The 20,173-nt window shown below is 38.7% G+C and overlaps 1 protein-coding gene across 3 annotated transcripts in view; it reads left to right on the top strand.

The window, feature by feature from the left end:
* Nucleotides 1–340: 340 nt before the first annotated feature.
* Nucleotides 341–20,173, top strand: part of egflam (EGF-like, fibronectin type III and laminin G domains) — a 31,623-nt gene continuing 11,790 nt past the window's right edge. For 2 of the 3 annotated variants that reach the window (XM_080309248.1, XM_026188575.2), the window contains exons 1-15: nucleotides 397–639; nucleotides 6,045–6,154; nucleotides 9,905–9,991; nucleotides 10,165–10,191; nucleotides 10,433–10,550; nucleotides 10,657–10,792; nucleotides 13,233–13,399; nucleotides 15,484–15,558; nucleotides 16,697–16,809; nucleotides 16,912–17,159; nucleotides 17,765–17,952; nucleotides 18,125–18,225; nucleotides 18,304–18,404; nucleotides 18,552–18,696; nucleotides 19,510–19,699. In XM_080309248.1, coding sequence (XP_080165374.1) covers nucleotides 534–639; nucleotides 6,045–6,154; nucleotides 9,905–9,991; nucleotides 10,165–10,191; nucleotides 10,433–10,550; nucleotides 10,657–10,792; nucleotides 13,233–13,399; nucleotides 15,484–15,558; nucleotides 16,697–16,809; nucleotides 16,912–17,159; nucleotides 17,765–17,952; nucleotides 18,125–18,225; nucleotides 18,304–18,404; nucleotides 18,552–18,696; nucleotides 19,510–19,699 — 1,912 coding nt within the window. In that variant the 5' untranslated portion in view covers nucleotides 397–533. Of the gene's footprint in view, nucleotides 640–6,044; nucleotides 6,155–9,904; nucleotides 9,992–10,164; nucleotides 10,192–10,432; nucleotides 10,551–10,656; nucleotides 10,793–13,232; nucleotides 13,400–15,483; nucleotides 15,559–16,696; nucleotides 16,810–16,911; nucleotides 17,160–17,764; nucleotides 17,953–18,124; nucleotides 18,226–18,303; nucleotides 18,405–18,551; nucleotides 18,697–19,509; nucleotides 19,700–20,173 lie in introns of all 3 variants that reach the window. The other variant, XM_026188572.2, reaches the window with a different exon arrangement.

Below are 20,173 nucleotides of genomic sequence, written 5' to 3'. Positions count from 1 at the left end.
CCCCTGCTTTTGCGTAAAGACACGCTCTCCATCTGTGTCCAGTGTGCGGATTAGACGCTTATTATCCTCTTAGCTCTAAATGGCCCTACGTTCTTGCACTTCGCTGTCCATCTTATTTGTTGTCTACTACTTGGACTGGAGCGAAAGGAAATGGATCTCCACCAGTAAAAAAGAATCACCGTGGCCACCGTTCAGTTGTGCGCATTACGCGTGAATTGTCGGAACAGCCCTCTCCATCGTCTGTCAGAGCGCCTGTCAGAGCACCGTGGCTGCCCGTCCGTCCGCTAATGTGTCCCTCCCACTGATCTTTTGCAGATTGTAATCTTATCAGTGTCAAACCGTAGATGCCCTCTCCTCTCGGACATACCCTGCACGTCTTTGGATGGCGTTCGTCCCCAAAATTTGGATGAAAAACGTTTGTTTTTAAGAAAACTTTTATCAGCGACGGGATTAGCTGCATTTACATGTGCGTTTGAATGTGTGATAAAATGAACATTGGTCACTGGTTTTGAAAATCTCGACCAAAACAAGACATGGAATCTAAGTGCAAACAAAGAAGTCTTTTGTATCTACTTTTCTTTGCAATTTGCATAGCCAACGTTTGCTTTTGTGCAAGAAGATCAAATGCTCGAAGGTCTGGTAAGTTCTGCAGCTAAAACCAGCTCCGACAAGGTGTTACGGTTATAACAATAGCCTAATCATTATTGATTTTATTTTAAGTTGGTCTTTATAGTGAAGCCTTGTGGATGTAATCACAGTATTTGTATGTGCTCATCATGTTTGCTGCACTACACCAGTAACGTTAAGTCTGCTTTAACCTTACACAATTTTATGCAAAGTTTTTTCCATCACACATAATATCTTAGTATTACTTTAATGTCCCTAAGAGACCTATCCCTTTCATATTTTTCCATACTCATAAAAAACCTAGTTTCATTACAAAAGATAAATGTTACTTGAATTTATTATCTGCTATTTAATTTCAAATTACACATGCTTAAGAACAGTGCCTGAAGAGCAAGAAATAAGTAAATATTTATGGTGTGGACTGTAAAACCAGATAAAATGGAAATTTCTCCTCTCAAGGCATACTTTATGATGATAAAAGCTGGCTACAAGTTTTACAGAATATGTCAGCTGGATAGAATGAAAGAAAATGAAATCTTCAGCTTTACTGGAGCAGCCATCATTAAACTTGCCAATGTGTCCTTTGGACAGAAATCCCTGGATGTTGATTTCATGATATGCGCACAGCCTGAACTCCCTCACTCTTTGTCCTTCTTTTTCCTTTCCTTGCTTTGGTCCCCTTTCTTTCCTTTTCTTTTTCTTTCCATCACTTCCTTTTTCTCTCACTGTCACTCTGTCTGACTCTTGTATTTCTCCCGCCCTCACTCTTACGGGCCCACAGGCCACTGCAGGCTGACTTTCACATCTGTCTGTCAGCACAATAAACTCACCACAGTTTAGACTGCCAAAAACAGAATGATTTTACTTCTGTCTTCATGACTGCTAGTGACAATTGTACTTGTTTTTGTTCTGAGGTCTTTCAGACCTCATTCTCAGGGAGGGGGGAATGTCAACAGGACTCGGTGTCCACATGAGTCACATCTGTCTTTAATGAAAACACTTAAATTCAAGCTTAAAAATAAAGCAAGGGTCCACAATGAATGACATCCAGGTGGTCTTTCTTTTTCAGGATTTTGACAGTTTTTGCCCCCTCTTAAAATACACATTAGTAACAGAACAAGTGAAAATGTTTGTTTTTTCATTTTCCCCATTTTTTTTCCAACATCTTCCATCACCTTACACATGCATTAGATTTGATTTGATTTTTTTAGTAATTGGAAAAAGATTTGTGTAATTATCCCTTAGATTTGTTGAAGAGAACCATAAAAGCCTGTGTCTTACTAAAAATGATCTCTGAATGGCTCATACCTGAAAAGAGCTGCATTTCTTCATAATTGGATGATAATCAGAGGGAATAGGTGGCTTATTCAGAAAGAAAATATCTGAATATAAGATTTGATAATTGCTGACTGAGTGAGAGTAAATATTATGAAAGCAGCTTTTTGAAAGTGCACTAGATCTTGTAGCACATGAAAAAAAGACTTTATATTCACACATTTGAAACTGAGGAAAGTCACATGTTGCTGTGATGCATGGTACAGTTTGGACTTAAAATAAACAGTGTTAACTTATGCTGGATATGCTGGTTTAACTGTATGCGACAGATGGAAACTTTGATATCATACACTTACCAGCCAATTTACACTTTGCTAGTACCTGATTGGAGCTTATTGCCTTCAGAATTGGTTTAATTCTTCACTGGATAGATGCATCATGGTATTGGAAACATTCCTCAGAGATTTTGGTCCATATTGGCATGTTATAGCAGTTACTGCAGATTTGTCGACTGCATCCATGATGCAAATCTCCTGATCCACCACATCCCAAAGGTGCTCTACTGGGCTGAGGTCTGGTGACTACGGAGGTAATTTGAGCACACTGAAGTAACTGTCATGATTGAGAAACCAGTTTGAGATGATCTGAGCTTTGTGACTTGGCGTGCTAACCCACTGGAAGCAGCCATAAGAAAATACATCCCATTATGTCTGTGGTCATGAAGGGATGCTGCCACCAGATGGCTAGTTCACCACTGCTACCAGCCAACCAGGCAGGCTGTATCCATGTTTCCATGTTGTTTACACCAGGGGTAGGCAACTCCAGGCCTCAAGTGCCAGTGTCCTGCAGGTTTTAGATGTGTCCTTGATCCAACACAGCTGATTTAAATGGCTAAATTACCTCCTCAACATATGTTGAAGTTCTCCAGAGGACGGTAATGAACTAATCATTTGATTCAGGTGTGTAGACCCAGGGTAACATCTAAAACCTGCTGGACACCGACACTTGAGGCCTGGAGTTGCCTACCCATGGTTTACACCAAATTCTGGCCCTGCCATCCAAATGTAAAAGCAGAAATTGAAACTCATAACACCAAGCAACCAGTTTTCCAAATCTTATATTGACCCATTTTGGTAAGGTCGTGAGAATCAAAGCCGAGTGGGACCTGGTGTGGTCTTCTGCTTCTGTAGACCATCTACTTCAGGCTTGTTCATTGCTCATGTTGTCCATTCAGTCTTGATTGAATCGAGTGGTTATTTAAGTTAGTGTTGCCTTCCTATCAGCTCAAAGCAGTCAGGCCATTCTTCTTCGACTTCTGGTATCAACAAGGGATTTCTACCCAGGGAACTGCTGCACACATAATGTTTTCTCTTTTTTTGTATCATTTTCTGTAAACACTAAAGACGGTTCTGCAGGAAAGAATCCCCGTATATCAACAGTTTTGCAGAAAATTACTTAAAACACATTTCTTCCCCATTCTGATGCTCGTTTTGAACTTCACCATGTCTTCAGGTTGAAAGCAACAGTTTGGCTTTTCAAATGGAAATTTTACTATTATGCATATTCATTAAAAATATGTTAATAAGAAGCAAGTCTGTTACTTTATCAAGAGACAGTGAGAGTGTGCAGTTTGTAGACATTGAGGTCTTTAACGTTTGGCCATGCTCGAATGTGATCTCCGATATAGATATGATTGATCAATATTTGTTTTGTTAACATTAGTTTCAGAGAGGACCACACGCCAGACACCCATAAATCCTCTTTCACAAGTGGCACAGTAACGATTCGGCCACTTGAACTGCAGAGTGGTTATTTTGGCTAAATCAACTGTCAAGGTTTGTGTGAGTCGGTGCTGAGTGTTTTTAACACAGCTTCTCTGCGCTGAATCAGGCACCTTGAGTAGCCGTGAATGTGCCCAGAGATGAAGACTTACACATGCTGCAGAGCACTTCTGAATGGCATCTTACAGAAAGGCTCTGCAGGTTGCTTCACAGCAAGATTTTAAATATTAACCGTAATAGTGTTTCTTTTTTTTTTGTAAAAAAGTCCAAACCTCTATGTGTTTGAAAGGGAAAAAAATCAGGCTAGTGTTGCATGGAAGACAAATAGTAACTGCTATAAACACCATGAGTGTCAGGTGGCTATATCAAGCTTTTCTCGACACACAATTAAGTGCAATAACAGTTTCATAGCAGTTCATTCAAAGGTATTAAAAGTCACATCGATCCATCATGTAGTTTGTTGTAAGTTTTCAGACATACAGTTAATGATTCACAGAGACCCCTCTCTCTATCTCTATCTGAAATCTGTGATTTCAGCGCACCCATGTGTTTGCTTGGAACACACCCCTGGGGAGAGATAAATGATCAGGGAATTCACCTGACATGTTTCATTATCCACTCAGGTGAAAGAGCAGAGACAAGGGTGCGAGAAAGGAAAAGAGATGACGGAAGAAGAGGGTCGAAGTGGGTAGGAGTAAGGTCATCCTGAGAGGGAGAAAAGGGTAGTCACGGGAAAGAAAATACAGGAACAGTGGAAAAGAGTTTCTACATGGGATTTCAATTTACAGCACTCTGCTTTGCTATATTTATGTTTCTTTGATTTCAGTACCAGTTTATAGCTGTAAAAGCCAGCACAAACTGTCAGTCAGACAGAAAAATTGTGGCTAATATTTTTAATATTTGAGATTTTGAACCAAACGCTCGCATTTCATATTTTTTAATGAGGGAAATCTATCTGCAAGCACACTAAAATACATCATAAAATATTGAGGTGCTGTACAGCAATATTTAGAATTTTTATGGCAAATATTCACTATATACAAATATTTTGACAAAAAAGTGTCCGAATATGAATCTGTAAACATTGCTGTCTTCTCATGCTTCTCCACGTCACGTCACAGGACATTAGAAGCCAGTAGAAGTCCTAATGATCGACAGCTGCGTAGCTGCTCTTTCTTGCTCTTTTAAGAACTTTTCTAAGTACTGTGTTTTAAGGCCATAGCTGAACACTGGGAAGGCAATTACATGCCTTTGTAGTATCTAGAACCATGAAAAAATGACATGTGAAGTCAGAGTCAGTTGATATTATAAGCTAGAAGTGGTCCATTTTTTCACCACTCAAATGCACTCAAGTGGAAAAGAGTGTAATTTCTTTCCAGACTAAATGTTGGGAAATATGTTGCAAGAGACTTTATTTTGTTCAAAACTGGCAGCAAAGCACCAATCCAGAGGTTAGGCAATGGTGCACACTTTGCAAGAAATCCTCTGTATTTTTTTTTTCTCCAAAAAACAAAAACAACAAACAAGTGCTTGAATAGTAACACAGAAAAAACATTTCTGTATCACTTTATTGTTATTGTTATTATTTTATTATAACAATCCATGAAATCCTGGCTTTTTACCAAGGTCTTATAACAAGCATTGTAATTATGATTCTTAAAAATATGGTGTGCATTGTCAACATGTAGAAAGTACTAAGTAAAGATTTAAAATATCACATTTGAAATCCGCATTACAACATTTTTGTAGACTTGAAGACTGGGAAACAGCCTCAGAACACAACACTGATATTTTGTGGTGAGCATGTTAGCTAAACAGCTAATGATTTAGCAGACACGAAGCAGCATTCATGTTCATCTGAAGTGTTGCTTCTGGCCACAGTGTAACTGTAACTGAAATAGTTACATTTAAGTTTATTGAGTTTTGGTCTATAACAATTCCTGATGAAAATATCTGCCTGATTGGCTGCTAAGCCCATCAAATCACACCTACAGGGAGGGTACTGTACAATAACACACTGATGATGATATTTCTTCATCGATTTGTTTGTTTATACATTTAACAGAAAAGTGAATTTTGGAATTATGCTTAATATGAAAATTTTTATTTCAGCAGCTTTAGGTTTATGTTGTAAATTACATTTCATCACTTACTGAACCGTGCTGATAGCAGGACATCAAGATTCTTTGTAATGAAATCCAAAATAATTCCATAATGTATCTGGTATAACATTATTTAAGTCCAAAACTAGGTGGTCACAGCTTTCTAATACAACCAAACTTGTACTTTCCTCCCTTGTATATCTCCTCTTTCCCTTACTGATTATATCTGTCACTAAGTGTGTCGTCTCTGTTTAACCAGATCGCCTGAGTCCTCCATTAGACATCCAGCTGGAGACAATCAACTGCACTGCCTTCAGTGTACGATGGAAGATGCCCCGGAGACATGTTAGCACCATCACTGGATATAAGGTAATTAGAGACACATAATGTAATTTAACAACTGAAGCAATATTTCAGTTTTTATATTACATTATGTCACTAGGTATGTTGGTAAGGGTTTTTTTATTTTATTTTATTTTTTAAATATTTGTATCAGCATTCTTCCTGCTTATAGGTCGGATTCTTCTATCAAGTCCCACATTACAAATATACAGTTTACGCAATTTTAGCATTTGCATTGTACTTTTACTCTGCGGGGAGAGGGGGCAAAAGTTAAACTTCCACCGGTTACACATAATTGTTTTGTAATGCACAACTGCCAGAAAAATATCAGCAATGATGAAAGGAACTGGTGGTAGTGCCAAACCAATAGAGAGGACAGATTTGGAACCAGTTATCAACCTGAAGTACTAATATGGAAGTTTACCTAAATTGATATACTAACATATATTATTGCATAGAGTTAGTAATTCTTACACCAAAAGATGGCAAACTACTGAAAAACCAAGGCCTGAGTAACCTGCCTGATCCCAGGCAAAAGATGTGTGTTCTCTGAGCAGCTGAGACGTGGAGGTGTCACTGGTTGAAATCAGTTGTAAAGAACCCCCTTGTGACTAGTTTGCTCCCTAACGGATTGCTGCTGCAGTTGCCAGTAGTTTGCATAGATGATGGCGATTTCCCCTTTATTTTTAGAGATGCAGGAAGACTTGAAGAAAATGCGATGCAAATAGGAAATGGGAAAGATTCTCCTTGTCTTTCCCATAGAGTCACACTGAATTAAAAAAACAACAGCAAAAACCATTCAGATTGTATTCAAGTTCGTTCCTCCAGAAATGAGCAGCCGAATCAAATAAAACTTAAGAAACTGGTCTCACATTATGGATTTAGAGCAATTTCAAATGACTTGGTGGCAGTTATTTCAGGGTATAAATCTTTTGCTTTAATATTATTACCTTTATTTCTGGCATTAGAAAATTACTTTTTCCAAGTTATACATTTTTTTATTGAATCTGAAGTTTATAAAATTTGGTTGTTTCTGTATTTTATTTCTATTTTTTGCCTGTACTTAACCAGTGTGTAGATTTGGATGTATATATATATGGATATGTGCTAATAATTTATCCAACTTATGTTTGACTACTGTCCTTCTTGGCCAGGACATGCTATTAATCTCAAAATCTTATTTTTCCTGGCTAATTAAAGGTTAAATAAAACAACAACAAATAAAAAATAGGGAGTGTAGAAGAAGAGCGTTTCTCGTTTGCGCTGCACTTTTCACAGTTTAACTACGACTTAAAGAGTAGTTTGCAAGTGTTTGTAAAGCAATAGCATGGAAGTTTTGGTGCAGCACCATACACTTCTTTGCAACTGATTTCACACTAACAACCGACAACAACCTGCAGCAACTACTTGCCAATCAGTTGCAGAATACACATTTAGCACCGTAGAAACAAGTGATTCTCCTGGCTTGCATGGCTGCAGCTTTAGACATCAAGTAGATAGCGACAGTCATCACCCTTCAACAGTCACTTGCTACCAGTGGTATCTAGATGGTCACCAACCAGCCTATAGACCATGTGAATGGAGCTTTCACACCCTTGTATCACTTTGTTGTTTTCTAACATCACATCCAATCAGTAGCTAATCAACATGAAATTGTCTTATTTCTAGGACATACATGTTATTTGTAAACTTTATTATTTATAAATTGGGCCAAATAACAACAACTCAAATGCAATCTTGCGCGTTCCTGTCCGTTAATGTCACTAGGTTCAACCGTGTTAGATAGGAGTCACAATTTTATTGGAAAAATGACATACATATGGAAAAGTTCATACATAAAGGGGGAAGCTGTCAGATTAAAGGAAAGGCGTACATGTCTGAATGGGGCAGGAGAAGCAGCTGAAAGACTTTGTTACTTTTTTAATCAGATAGACTACATCTGCACATTTTATCTTTCAGCATAGTCTTAGTGTTTTATTAAACTCTCAGCTGCTTCATTTTGCTCTGTTTGCTCTGCTCCATTAGCATCCAATAGCAAATGATTCTCATGTTCTGCTGAACTTTTGATTTTTAAGAGTAGAAGGTGGTGAATGTTTTTATGAAATGAGTCATACAACAAAGTTGCATCACAAGTTTAGAGTAGCTAGATATTTAATGTTGGTGAAATGAAACATTTTACATATCTTTCATAGCAAAGTCTTAAGCCAGATGTTAGCTACCTTATTTATAAAAATTGAAATCCTGTTATGTTTGATTGGAATATGGATGTTTCATTGTAGAGGACTTCTTTCTAGTTTGAACCATTTTTTATTTTTTGAGTCCAAGTGTCCCAGAAAAAAAATTGTTTAAAACCAAGAGAAGTGGACTTACATAACTCTTTCAAGAGCCCTTTCAAAATGCATAGAAAGGTTTTTCAAACTGGCAAACATAAAGAACAAATTCTCTGATATGTCACAAATCAAATTGTCTCTCTTTTTCCTTTGAAAAATTTTTCCATTTCCTTCTGCACACCACTGGCATGAGTGTCCCCCACTTTCTTTTTTCTGTCATCTCACTGCCCACTAAGAGAACCTTGAGCACTAGATTGATATTTGAAAGTTCTGGTTTTGGGGTGGAACCCTTTCCACGATATGACTTTTTACAGGGACAGTGTAGCTGTGGAAGATGTGGTCACAAATCTTTATTTATTGTCTGCTCCACTCTATACAAGCTGCACTTTAAACACTAAAGTCGGCCTGGCTTCTTTCAGTTTCCGTTCAGTAATGAACAAAAAAAAGTTGCAGGGAAGTTTTAACATAAAATCGACTGACTGCAAATTTTATTTATTATTGAGCGACCAGTACATGCCTGTATCCATGTCCTGTTATATTATATATACATATTATATACGTGTTGTTTTATATCATTGTTAAGTAATTTTAGGAAGGAAGTGATATCATTTTATATCACAATATCCAGTTTGTGTTGATTTAAATGAGATTTTAAGGTTGTGAAATTAAAACAATACGCTACTTTTATAAGGCACTGCAGGTGCATCAATACTAAGAGTAGGTCATTCTCAGCCCATTGGTCTGTGCTTGTTGGGGAATACGACATTGTAATATCTGATTTAGATAAAAAAAGGTAATATTTTACATTTTGAGTATGTAAAATGTCATAAAATTACAATGAAACAATGCTGTTATAAGGTGTATATATATATATATATATATATATATATATAGATAACTCATATAAAATCTTTCGTTTTAGCCCATTTGTAGATGGTTTCTAGGCAACATGATAACATGGTAACATCTGATGTAGACCTTCAGGGGACTGAGATGTACCTGTGCTGCTTTTTGGTTGCTCAGCTCCTGATAGAAAGTCATCAACAAATAAACAGATAGAGATTCTTTTGTAACACAAGTCATAATTTTAGTTTTTCCTCTCTTTGAATGTGGTATACTCTAAGACAACCCAAACCCTTGCTTCCTTCCTTCTTCCCTTGTTTTTGTTTTGAGTCGCCCATTAGCAATTTGTGGATCAGTATGACTGCGTGTGCTCTGCTTTTGACCATATGTCTTCACTAAGAGGATTAGTCAACTACAGAGCTACCCCATAAACATGCGGGGTGGCCAATTGTTTTAAGTTTACAAACAGTCTTCTCAGTTTCCTCATAAATTTTTTCTAGCGATCCCTCTTTTGACATTGTTGTTGCTATGTCTTTAAAACGGAAAGGCAAAAACCAAAGAAACCAAAAACTCATTGCATTTTATGAATGTTTGTATCATCCAGGTTTTCTACACAGAGATGAAGAATGGCCGTACAGTAGGGACCGCGTCTATAATGGAGGTGCCGCTCAGCTTGGACATGCTGACTACTGTTAGTATCCAAAGATACATTCACCTGTAATAGGCGTTGCATTTTTAGCAGTCACTTGTAGACAATGTGGAATTTGCTTAGAGGAAACCTGAATGGATGTTGCAGTTTGAACTTGTTATTAAAGTCATAACACCGTGATTTTATGCAAACATCAGTTTTTTTCTTTTTCAAAGGGACAATTTGATGGACAAGCAAGCTTTGTAAGTACCGTGCTAGCCACTGCTTTCCACATTATGCATTTTCTCTATAAAATTATACGCTTCTCCTGCTTTATTGTCACGACTGACATTTATTTGTGAACCTGATATTATTTCCGCTCTGATGCTGAGAAAATCCCTAATTAATAATGTCATCCCTGCTTTCTTTTCTTCTATTTCATCCCTCTCTCTTTCTAATCATCCTCGCCTTGCTTCTTAACGGTTTCCTACATTCACCTTCTAGGATGTGGACATCAGTAACCTGAAGGTGAACACTAACTACAGAGTCAGTGTTGGAGCATATGGCTGGGCAGGGGAGGGAAGACCCAGCATGCCCAGAGACATCGGCACTGCTTCACAGGGTAAGAATATGTGAGTAGACGGAGATCATTTTACAGTCGATGCCAGTAGCTTTACAGTAATTCGTTTACACCATTCGCTGACTACAGTTTTTTCCCCTGGCATTAGAAATGTGCATGCCCCCTTCACCCCCCTCCAAGCCCACTGTCATGGCCGTATCCGACACAGAGCTGGCGCTATCGTGGCAGCAAGGCGAGAGCGATGGAAGCGCACCTGTTCTTCACTTCCTGGTGGCTTACATCAGGTCAGTCAGAACTGACCGGTTTCATCACTGCTGACTTGATGTTAATACATAGGACACACGCAACAGCACAAACACCAGTCACCTCTTTTACATCAACACAACACCAGAGCTGGTTTGGAGCTAGTTCTGGCTTGCTCGCTTTTGAAAACCAGCCAATTTTTTCTGACAGTTTTGAGAGCTGAACATTACATAAAATAAAAATAGTGGCAAACGGACTGTGCAAACTGCATCCTCCATAACATCAGCAGTTCCAACTTTAGGAATAGTAATTTTACGGTGCTGTACAGCTGTCGACTTCAGCACTAGAAGGTCTTTTTTGAGTGGAATTGGTGCAAAAACAATTTATGCAAGCACTTAAAAATCAGCTCACATATGCACTTAACAAGTTAAGACTGAGTGTTGTCGTCATGGAGGAAAATAGCAGACCTAAAAGAACAGTTCTGCAAAATCTTCTTATTTTCCATTTTGCTAGGAGTGTTAGAAGATCAACTTGACTTTCATGTCTATAAACCAAATGTGAAATGTGTTTTTGATTTTCAGGTACACCAGCAATGACAAACCCTGTTGCGCTGATATCTAACATTTAGCCAGGCACTTTCCCTGCTACCCAGCTGTATGCTTTTACTTCACACCAGTTACATGAAGTTATCTTACAACACCTCAGGGTGTCCACCCTAAAGTTAAAAAACACTGCTTAAAAGGTTCAAAACATAGCTACCACAACCTCTCATTCTTTCCCCGTGTGTTTTATCCTTCTATGGGCTGAAATGTGAAAACAGCAGCTTCTGATTGCAGATTTAATTAATCAGATACCTTGAGTTGATTTTGAAAGAGTCACTGCCACTACAGTGCTGCAAAGCAACCTGAAGTGATTCTCAGTAAAATCAAATTTTGTTGCTTGCACTTGTTTTTTTAGGACAGTGGTTTCCCCAGCTTTCAGTTTTTTTGATTTGCTTCCTGAAGTTGCTCAACTCCTCAGCCCTCAGTCTTTTGAGGCTCTCAACAAGGAACAAGCAGACGCTGGACACAGGACAACATCTGTACACTTTTTAAAATAGTAAATAATTGGACTATGTTTTCATTATTAGAAGTTATTAACTTCTAGAAATAGATCAATAATATACACTGTTAATCAGTAACAGTTTTGAAAGCTAGCAGAGTGCTAATAATGCACTATCTTAAAAGAAACCATATTTCAAACAAAATTCAGTTGGTTTGCATTAACGGATGTAGAGATCTGCACCTACTCAGATTCAAATAACTAAACAGGGCACACACAGCTCTCTTTCACAGTGACTTTCATGAGGCTTTTCCTGTCTGTTCAGTGTAAGCTTTTGTGTTTTGACATAAGGGTCAGTTGTGACATGTGAAAGAATGAGTTTCATTCTTTGTTTAGTAATGTTCAGGCACACGCACACACACGCACGCACACATAGAGGCACTCAGATAAAGAACCTCCCATGTCTAGACAAGTGTTCTTCCAAAAAAGTTGAGGTCAGAAATAATTTGTCTCGAATTGTCTGATGATTTGCCAGATATTTTTTTTCCTGTGAAATATCAGATGGTATTTAAAAGACATGTTTAAAAGCAAGTCATAAAAGAAAGAAGAGTTTAAAAGCTATAAAAGGAAGCAAACTTTAAAAAACACAGCAGTGTCGCCCTTCATGGTGCAGAATCAACACCCCGCGAATGAGCAAAGAGAGGAGAGATGGGCGGGCTGAAAAACACTTACTGTGAGCAAGCAGACAAGAATAAGTGTCTGTGTTTGCATGCGGGGAGATTTTCAACACAGAAGGATCATCTCAGAAGCAAATCTTTCTCCCCCCTTACATCAAACGAGGCCTCACTGAAGAGAGTGGAAGCTGCTGTTGAAGATGCCTCTGTTCAAGAGAGAGTTATGGCCCCAGGCTGCCTGAGTCAGGCAAAGAAAGGAAGCTGGAGATTAAGGAAAAGTTCAGGACTTCATTGTTTTAGTTTTTTCATGACTTTTACGATAATCAAAAATGTTGTAATGTAAGGATGTCCAGAGTGGTAGTACAACAAGAACAAAAACAACAATGAAACAAATAATCAGTTAAATAATCTCTTTTTTTATTCTTTGGAAACTCTTTTTACAACTTTAGTTATTCAGATTCAATCTTGACACTGTACTCCATGCCGCTGCTTATAGATGTTTTTTTTCATTAGGGGCAACACAATCAAGTGGAAGATTACATCACAGTTTTGACCCCTCACAAAAACATACCGTCATTCTAAAAACAATTACTTTGGAGAGATTTTGAGTGTAATCACCATTTTTTTCATTGATTTCTAAAAGACAAAATAACTGAGGAGTAAAAAAAAAAAGATAATTGATGTCTTCGAAACTATCAAACATCAAATGTGTGTCAAATTAATCTTCTTATATTTGTATCTTTATGCCTGTCTTTTCTTTTCTCAGGCCTGAAATGGACACAGAGTGGACATACATTCGTGAGCCCATTGAGACTAACTCCATGGTTCTGAAAGGGTTACTTCCAGAAACAGAGTACCAGTTTGTTGTCAGGGCGGTCAACAAACACGGAGTTAGCCCACCCAGTCCTATCAACAATCCCGTGCGCACGCTCGGTAAGGCCGAATGTTGATATCTGAGCCAGAGTTTTATGTCGTGGTGGCCAAGCGCCCTCATTACTCTTTTTAAAACCACATTTTGAAACAAGCGCTCTTTCAGTATAGTTTAAACAATACACCCACGCTAAATAAAACAGACTGTGCATATTATTGCATTACCAAACTAATCCTCATGATTTACAAAACACCCCAGTGTTCCTGTGGAGTCAGTGAAATTCTCTCAGCGGTGTGCAGCAATAGTAAATCATGTAACAAAGGACCAAAACATTACAGATGACTGTTAAACACATTATTATTAACATACTCTATCTCCTGACCAACGGTGCGTGAGTCTACGGATCTGAATGAAACTGGCCAATATATTATATTCGCAAATATTTTTCAAATCTCTTAAAAATTTAGCTTTTTTTTGTTTGTAGCTTTTTTTTTGGAGGCCAAAACCTCCTCAAACCTCATGTGACGTAAAAATGATTTACCTCTGGTAAGGCTTTGGCATGGAAACACTGTGTGCAGGTTGAATGTAGGACAGCACCTGGCAGTGTGTCAGTGGGTATTGTGACCAAAGCCTTGGATAATGGAGATACGCCGCAACAAAGTCATTTACATTATTATTTTTGATGTAGCCTCCTGCTGGGGGCAAGATAGGGTTGGGGGGATGGAAGGAGCTGATTGATATTAAAACGCACACGCATTCATACAGGTGTGTATGTGCTAGACACACAAAAATGTGCAATAATAATGTCAAACGTATCGAGGATGAATTCACCTAGAGATTAATGGGCATAGCGTTACGCTTGTATGGGTGAGTGTGAGCTGCAGTCCATGTCGGGCTTCAGCTTTTTACATCTATAACTACTGAAATTAAACAGCCATGTAAACACAATCACATTATCCAGGTTTCTCTTCTGTGACCTGCGGGCGACACCGCTTCCAACGCTGTGTTAGCTGTCTGATTGTTGTAAACTGCTCTGATTGAAACAAGAGCCTTAAGTCCTCAGAGAGACAGTGCAGGAGCGGCAGACAGGGAGACAGATTCAGTTAAAAAGACATTGTTAAGAATGATGCGAAGGAAAGTTACACGAACACCATGCTGTGGGTGAATTGCAGAGGCAGACCGACAGAAATTGCGGGTCTAGAGAAGCGTGGCTTCTCAGCAGGGGATAAAAGCGGGTTACGTCCGAGTCTCATCAGACAGGATTAAGGATGGGATGCCAGACCCCTTCTCTGCCCATGCACATGCCTAATGGATGCACACACACATGCACACAATGCACCACTGCTCCAGTGAGCAGAAGGCGTGGGCTTGACTGACTGACATACTTTTTTTGCCGCTCTTTCTGCAGCAGTTCTTGTTTGTGTGGTCAGAGTGGTTAGAAACAGGGTGGTATGGTTTGAGGGGGACTGTTACACAACAGCAGATTAGTTTGATGAGAGGTTTTTTTGGGCATCCCCCCTGCCTCTGTGCCAGCACTTGCTATTCAGTGGATTTAATGTCATTAGGCTGTGCTAATCACAGTTTAAATCTTGGCACTGTTTCACACTTAAAAGTCAAGTTTTCTTTCTGTTTAGTTTCGTGAACGATATAGTCAATAAATTTTATATATATATATATATATATATATATATATATATATATATATTTTTTTTTTTTTCAATTGTGCATAATCACTCCACAGCAATACACAAAGGTTTATGATTTTATCCCTCAGATTCCAGCATTTTCTACATTTACACAGTTAAGAGGAATGAGGGGGGAGAAGGGCAAGAAGAAGGGGGAGCAGTGGTTATGTAAGCTAAGATTAAGCTTTCTCAGAGTAAGAGGGATGGGTGTGTGTGTGTGTGTGCTATGTTGAACATGCACATATTGTTTTTGTTTGCTTTTCCATTCTAGTGTGTACAAAAGACATCATGAAGCTCTATACAAATATAAAAATGCATATTGATTATCTTAAAAGCTGATTTATATTCCACCTCAAGTTTACATGTATTTTATTGCTATTGTGAAATAAATTTGTAACAATTCCCAGGTTTTATTGGAATCCAGGTATTTACTGTCTGGCTTTGTCTTTGCACACTGTGAGCTTCTTATGGCAGACTTCTGAACGGAGGAGACACTTTTCAGTATGTGGTGCAGCAGCCTCGGTACAGACTAACAGGTAGACTTACTGGGCTAGCATCAGCTGGATTACTATTGTCACCATTATCATCATCATAATATGAGAAGTATGATCACATTTGCCCCTTTGTCACAGTCATAACCAAAGACCAGAGCTTCTTCTGCCGTGAAACCGCCGTTATTGTTTGTCATTTTGATCTTATTCACTGTTGCTACCAACTAACTGTACCATCACTGTCATACATGGGAAAGAGACTGCAAATATACATATTTATTATTTTATTTATTTATTTTTTTTTATGACGGGACAGTAGAGCAAACAGGAGAAGATGGACAGAGAGTGAAATAAAACCCAGGCACCTGAAGTTGCCTTTAAGGCTATTTGTTGCTCAACCCACTGAGCTAAATAGGCACCCCTGGATCCTGCAAATATATAATGAAAGAAACCACTGGTGGCCCTCTGTGTTCATGCAAAATGACTGACACATTTTATAATGGAGACTCAGTGATTTTATGAACACCAACTTGCCGTATTCAAAAAGAAGCCAATGAAAGAGCAAAATGGAGAACGTGTTTATAACAAATAATAAAAAAAGCGAAAAGAAATGAAAAATATTCACTTTCATATGCTTCTTTTTCATTGCATATAAAGAAAAAGATTTCAAGCATTTCTTTTTGAAATTTTTATTACATGGTTTATAGCTCATGAAAGTCAGAAAATCTATGTCAATGAGCACAAAATGGAAAGTCAAGCAGTGATTGTGGTTGGACTGAACTAGGCCAAGAGATGCATTGTATTTATTATACTTTACTAATAATGGATGGATTACCGTCCATAACTATCAGAATAAAAGCAGAAAAATGCTTTAAACTGTGTCTGAGTCTAGAATATATTTCATTTCACTTTCTCATATTACTGATGGAAAATATTGAGCTTTTCTCCAAGAGTCAAATTATCTGTTGTACAAAAAATAAAGATTGAAGTTGAGCTTTACTGTATATTTGCAATCCCGCTTTCATGTCTTCAGCTTTTCCAGCTCATTGATTCTCTGACCTGCGTTCACTGCATGGAATTCATGATTTGTGTTTTACCTAATAACCTGTTGTTGTCCTTTTGTACTCATTGCTCTCTTTTGTAATAATTATCAAGTCATATTCCTCTGTGGTGTCTGTAACAGGTGCATCAGATGTTGGCAGCGGTGATTATGGGAGTTACATCACAGATCCTCGGGTCAAAGATGAAGATGGCTTTGACATTGATGACTCTGATTATGATATCTTCATTGAAGAGGTGTGTTTTTTACAGTCCAGAGCTAAACTGCAACCCTATTTTCTGTTGGATTATCACTCACTTCACTTTTCTTTCGCTGATTTTCTCTCTTTTCTCTCCTAGTTGAAGCCATTTCCGGGTATAAGTCAGGACAACAGGAAGTCCCAACTGCGTTCACACTCTGGTCCCCCATCTGGTCGAAATGTTGTTTACCGTATGAACACCATGACTCCTCCAAATGTTACAGCTGCACCAGTTTCCACCACCACATCATCCATCTTTTCAGAGTTTACAGATCTGCTTTTCCCAGTCACTTCACAGCCCAGTAGCACTCTTGAGACCAAAACTACTGCCCCACTCACCCCTACCAGGTAAGACTGATGTTAAAATGATTATTTAATTTAATATCTGTTTTCCATCAAGGATTTTTTTGCAATTTCTTGTTGTTGATGAGATTTCAAAACCTTTTAAAGGCAAAATTAGCCACTTATAGATTGTTCCTCGTGAACAGAAAAGAAATCTTTTACTGCTCTTATGCTCACAGTTTTTCTCCTTAGTCTGTGATTGTGATTATTATATTTCCATCTCTCCTGGCTTTCTGCTTTCCCCCCTTACTAGCTACCTAGAACATGTCTTTTTGTGCTCTTATACTTAATTATTTGATAAAGATAGCGAATGGAGCAGTGAAATGTCACACATGTCTGGTTGTGATGTACTGTATGTCATTATCTGCAGCTATATATGGTGGCTTGGCCCCTGTTCTGTTGATTTTGGGTGAGCACTTTGGGCTTTTTGCTGTTTGTTCCTTTCCTTCAAGCAAAAAAGGAACAATTTACAATCAAATGCCACCTTTAGAAGACATACCTGATGAAGGTGTAAATACACGACAAAACATTGCCTCTTAGGTTACTGTAACCCCAACTAGCAACAGATTACTAAAGTTCCTTATCTTTCTTTCTCTTTTTATCCTCCAAAGCATCCCTTTGTCGACCACCACTTCTACTACGACCACGTCCCCCTGGAAAGGCGAGGTACCTCGTGTGTACGACCTGAGCTGTGATGATACTGTGTGTCCGCCCGACAGCTTCTGTCTCACTGATTACGAAAGCGGCGGTTCGCGCTGCCACTGCAACCTTGGACGAAGAGGGGACACGTGCTCTGAGGGTAAGAAAGATTTCTGAATCTCTTTTTTTTAAAACATTTTATGTCAGCTGTGCTCTGATAGTGTAGTGGCTATTTTGTCAAGGTTGCAAGAAGTGGCCCTTTCTTCTTCCAACCCATGGGTGCTCTTACTTCTCATTTGTCATGATTTTTCTTTTCATTTGTCCTCCTTCAGCGTTATCAGTGAAGTTTCCCAGATTCCATGGCCACTCTCACATGACCTTTGAACCCTTAAAAAACTCTTATCAAACCTTTCAGATTACTTTGGAGTTTAAGGTAAGATATCACGTTTCATATCTTTTTTTTTTCTATCAGTGATTAAAATAGATTTCAGACGGTTTCTCTTTGGTGCAGGCAGACTCTGAGGATGGGTTGCTGCTGTACTGTGGAGAGAATGAACATGGCCGTGGAGACTTTACTTCTTTGGCTTTGGTTCGGGGGAAGCTTCATTACAGGTGAGGAACATGTCAGAATAACATTAGCTATCATGTACTGTTTATCAAAAGAAATAAATGTGCACTGTAGGGTGCATAAGATTTAGAGATGGGATTTTTCCTTGTCTGTAGCTATGATGCTTACCTGCTAGATTCTTGTCTCTGCAGGTTTAACTGTGGTACAGGAGCAGCTCAGATAGTCAGTGAGAGCCGCATTGTTCTCGGTCAGTGGCACACAGTAACTGTCTTCAGAGATGGCATGAGTGGCTGGCTCCGTATGGACAACGACACACCCATATCCGGACGATCACAGGTTATAATACAAAGAAAATGAAAAATGTCAAATTGTTTTTTTGTTTTTTAAAAACATATTTTAAGTTAAACAGTGATTTAAAGCATACTGATACAAGATGTCTCATCAGTCAGGTGTAATGCTACAGTCAGTCAGTGGCTGGAGACTGCAACTCTACTAAAATTAGTGCAGTTGTGTGCAGTGAACTTGCAGTCTTGTTGTCTTTGCAATGGTTGCTTTGAAGACAGGGACCAGGTCTGCAACCTTTTGCAGTCAGTTGTTATCTTCAAAGTGATTTTGGTGTATAGAGACGGCGATCAGTCTGCTCAGTCGGCTATCGAATGGGATCAAGTCGGCTATTACACGCACTCTGTTTGTGTTTTCCATCTAGATGCACAGAAACTCAAATTAACTGCTTGCATTCTTGGTAAATTGGATGGTAAATTGACACAAGTGCTCTGCAGGTTTGCTTTTATATAGAAATATAACCAAAATACAACCAGTTTGGAGACAGTTGAGTCCACCATTGCAAAGAGACTTGCCCCAGATGAGTTGCAGTCATTAGCACAGACTGACTAATGTTGATTGCAACATGTTGGCAATATGTCCGAGTCAAACTCCTACCAGGCAACCTGTAAAGTCACCGTGCGAATAAAAGTGATTGCCCAGAGGTTTAAAGGTGCTACACTTTCATCATCTGGATAACCAGTTGGTTCCTGTAACTACTTGCACCAAAACTGTTGGTGCATATTGTCAAATATTGTCTTACAAGGGGTCAGACTATCCTTAAAATATAAATAAAGAGGTTTTAATTTCTTCATCTTGTCCTCTTAGGGTCAGTATAGTAAGATCACCTTCCGCTCCCCATTGCATGTCGGTGGATCTCCAAGCGCTTACTGGCTGGTCAAAGCGACAGGGACAAATCGTGGCTTTGTTGGCTGCATGCAGAGTCTGACCATCAACAATAAGGCTACAGACATCAGGCCATGGCCCCTGGGCAGTGCTCTGAGTGGAGCTGATATAGGTAAGGAAGCACACAGGATGTGAGAGAATTTGAGTGATGAATGTTATTTTAATGTGGCCGCTGCCAGTGGCACCTGGCTCTTATCCATATTACCCACAGTGCACTAGGTCTCCTGAAGTTTTGGTGCTCGGTTGAGTAGCTGAACAGTAATTCTAGAGTTTGGCTGTTTGGTTTTCATGCATACAGTAAATAACTATAATCATTAGTGGGCATAATTTGAATATGGATGACAGTGTTTATTCATCACACCACCCGGTGTTAGTGTTATTTCACTTTGCTTAAAAGAAAAAATGAAAGCAGACCATGTCGTGGTGTATAATGAGAGCATTAAAATATCTGACATTATCAAAAAAGACAAATCCAGTGATATAAGAAAGGAATTGTTGCCATTTTAGATAATTTTCTGTCACAGCGACAGACAAAAATAGCTTTTTAATAACAGGGTTTTAGCCAATATGTCACTGAAGCAAGAAG

This window comes from Astatotilapia calliptera, chromosome 12 (assembly GCF_964374335.1).
Source record: "Astatotilapia calliptera chromosome 12, fAstCal68.1, whole genome shotgun sequence".
Classification (NCBI taxonomy): Eukaryota; Metazoa; Chordata; class Actinopteri; order Cichliformes; family Cichlidae; genus Astatotilapia; species Astatotilapia calliptera.
The sequence above is the reverse complement of the archived record's forward strand: the minus strand, read 5'-3'. Positions and strand labels throughout refer to the sequence as shown.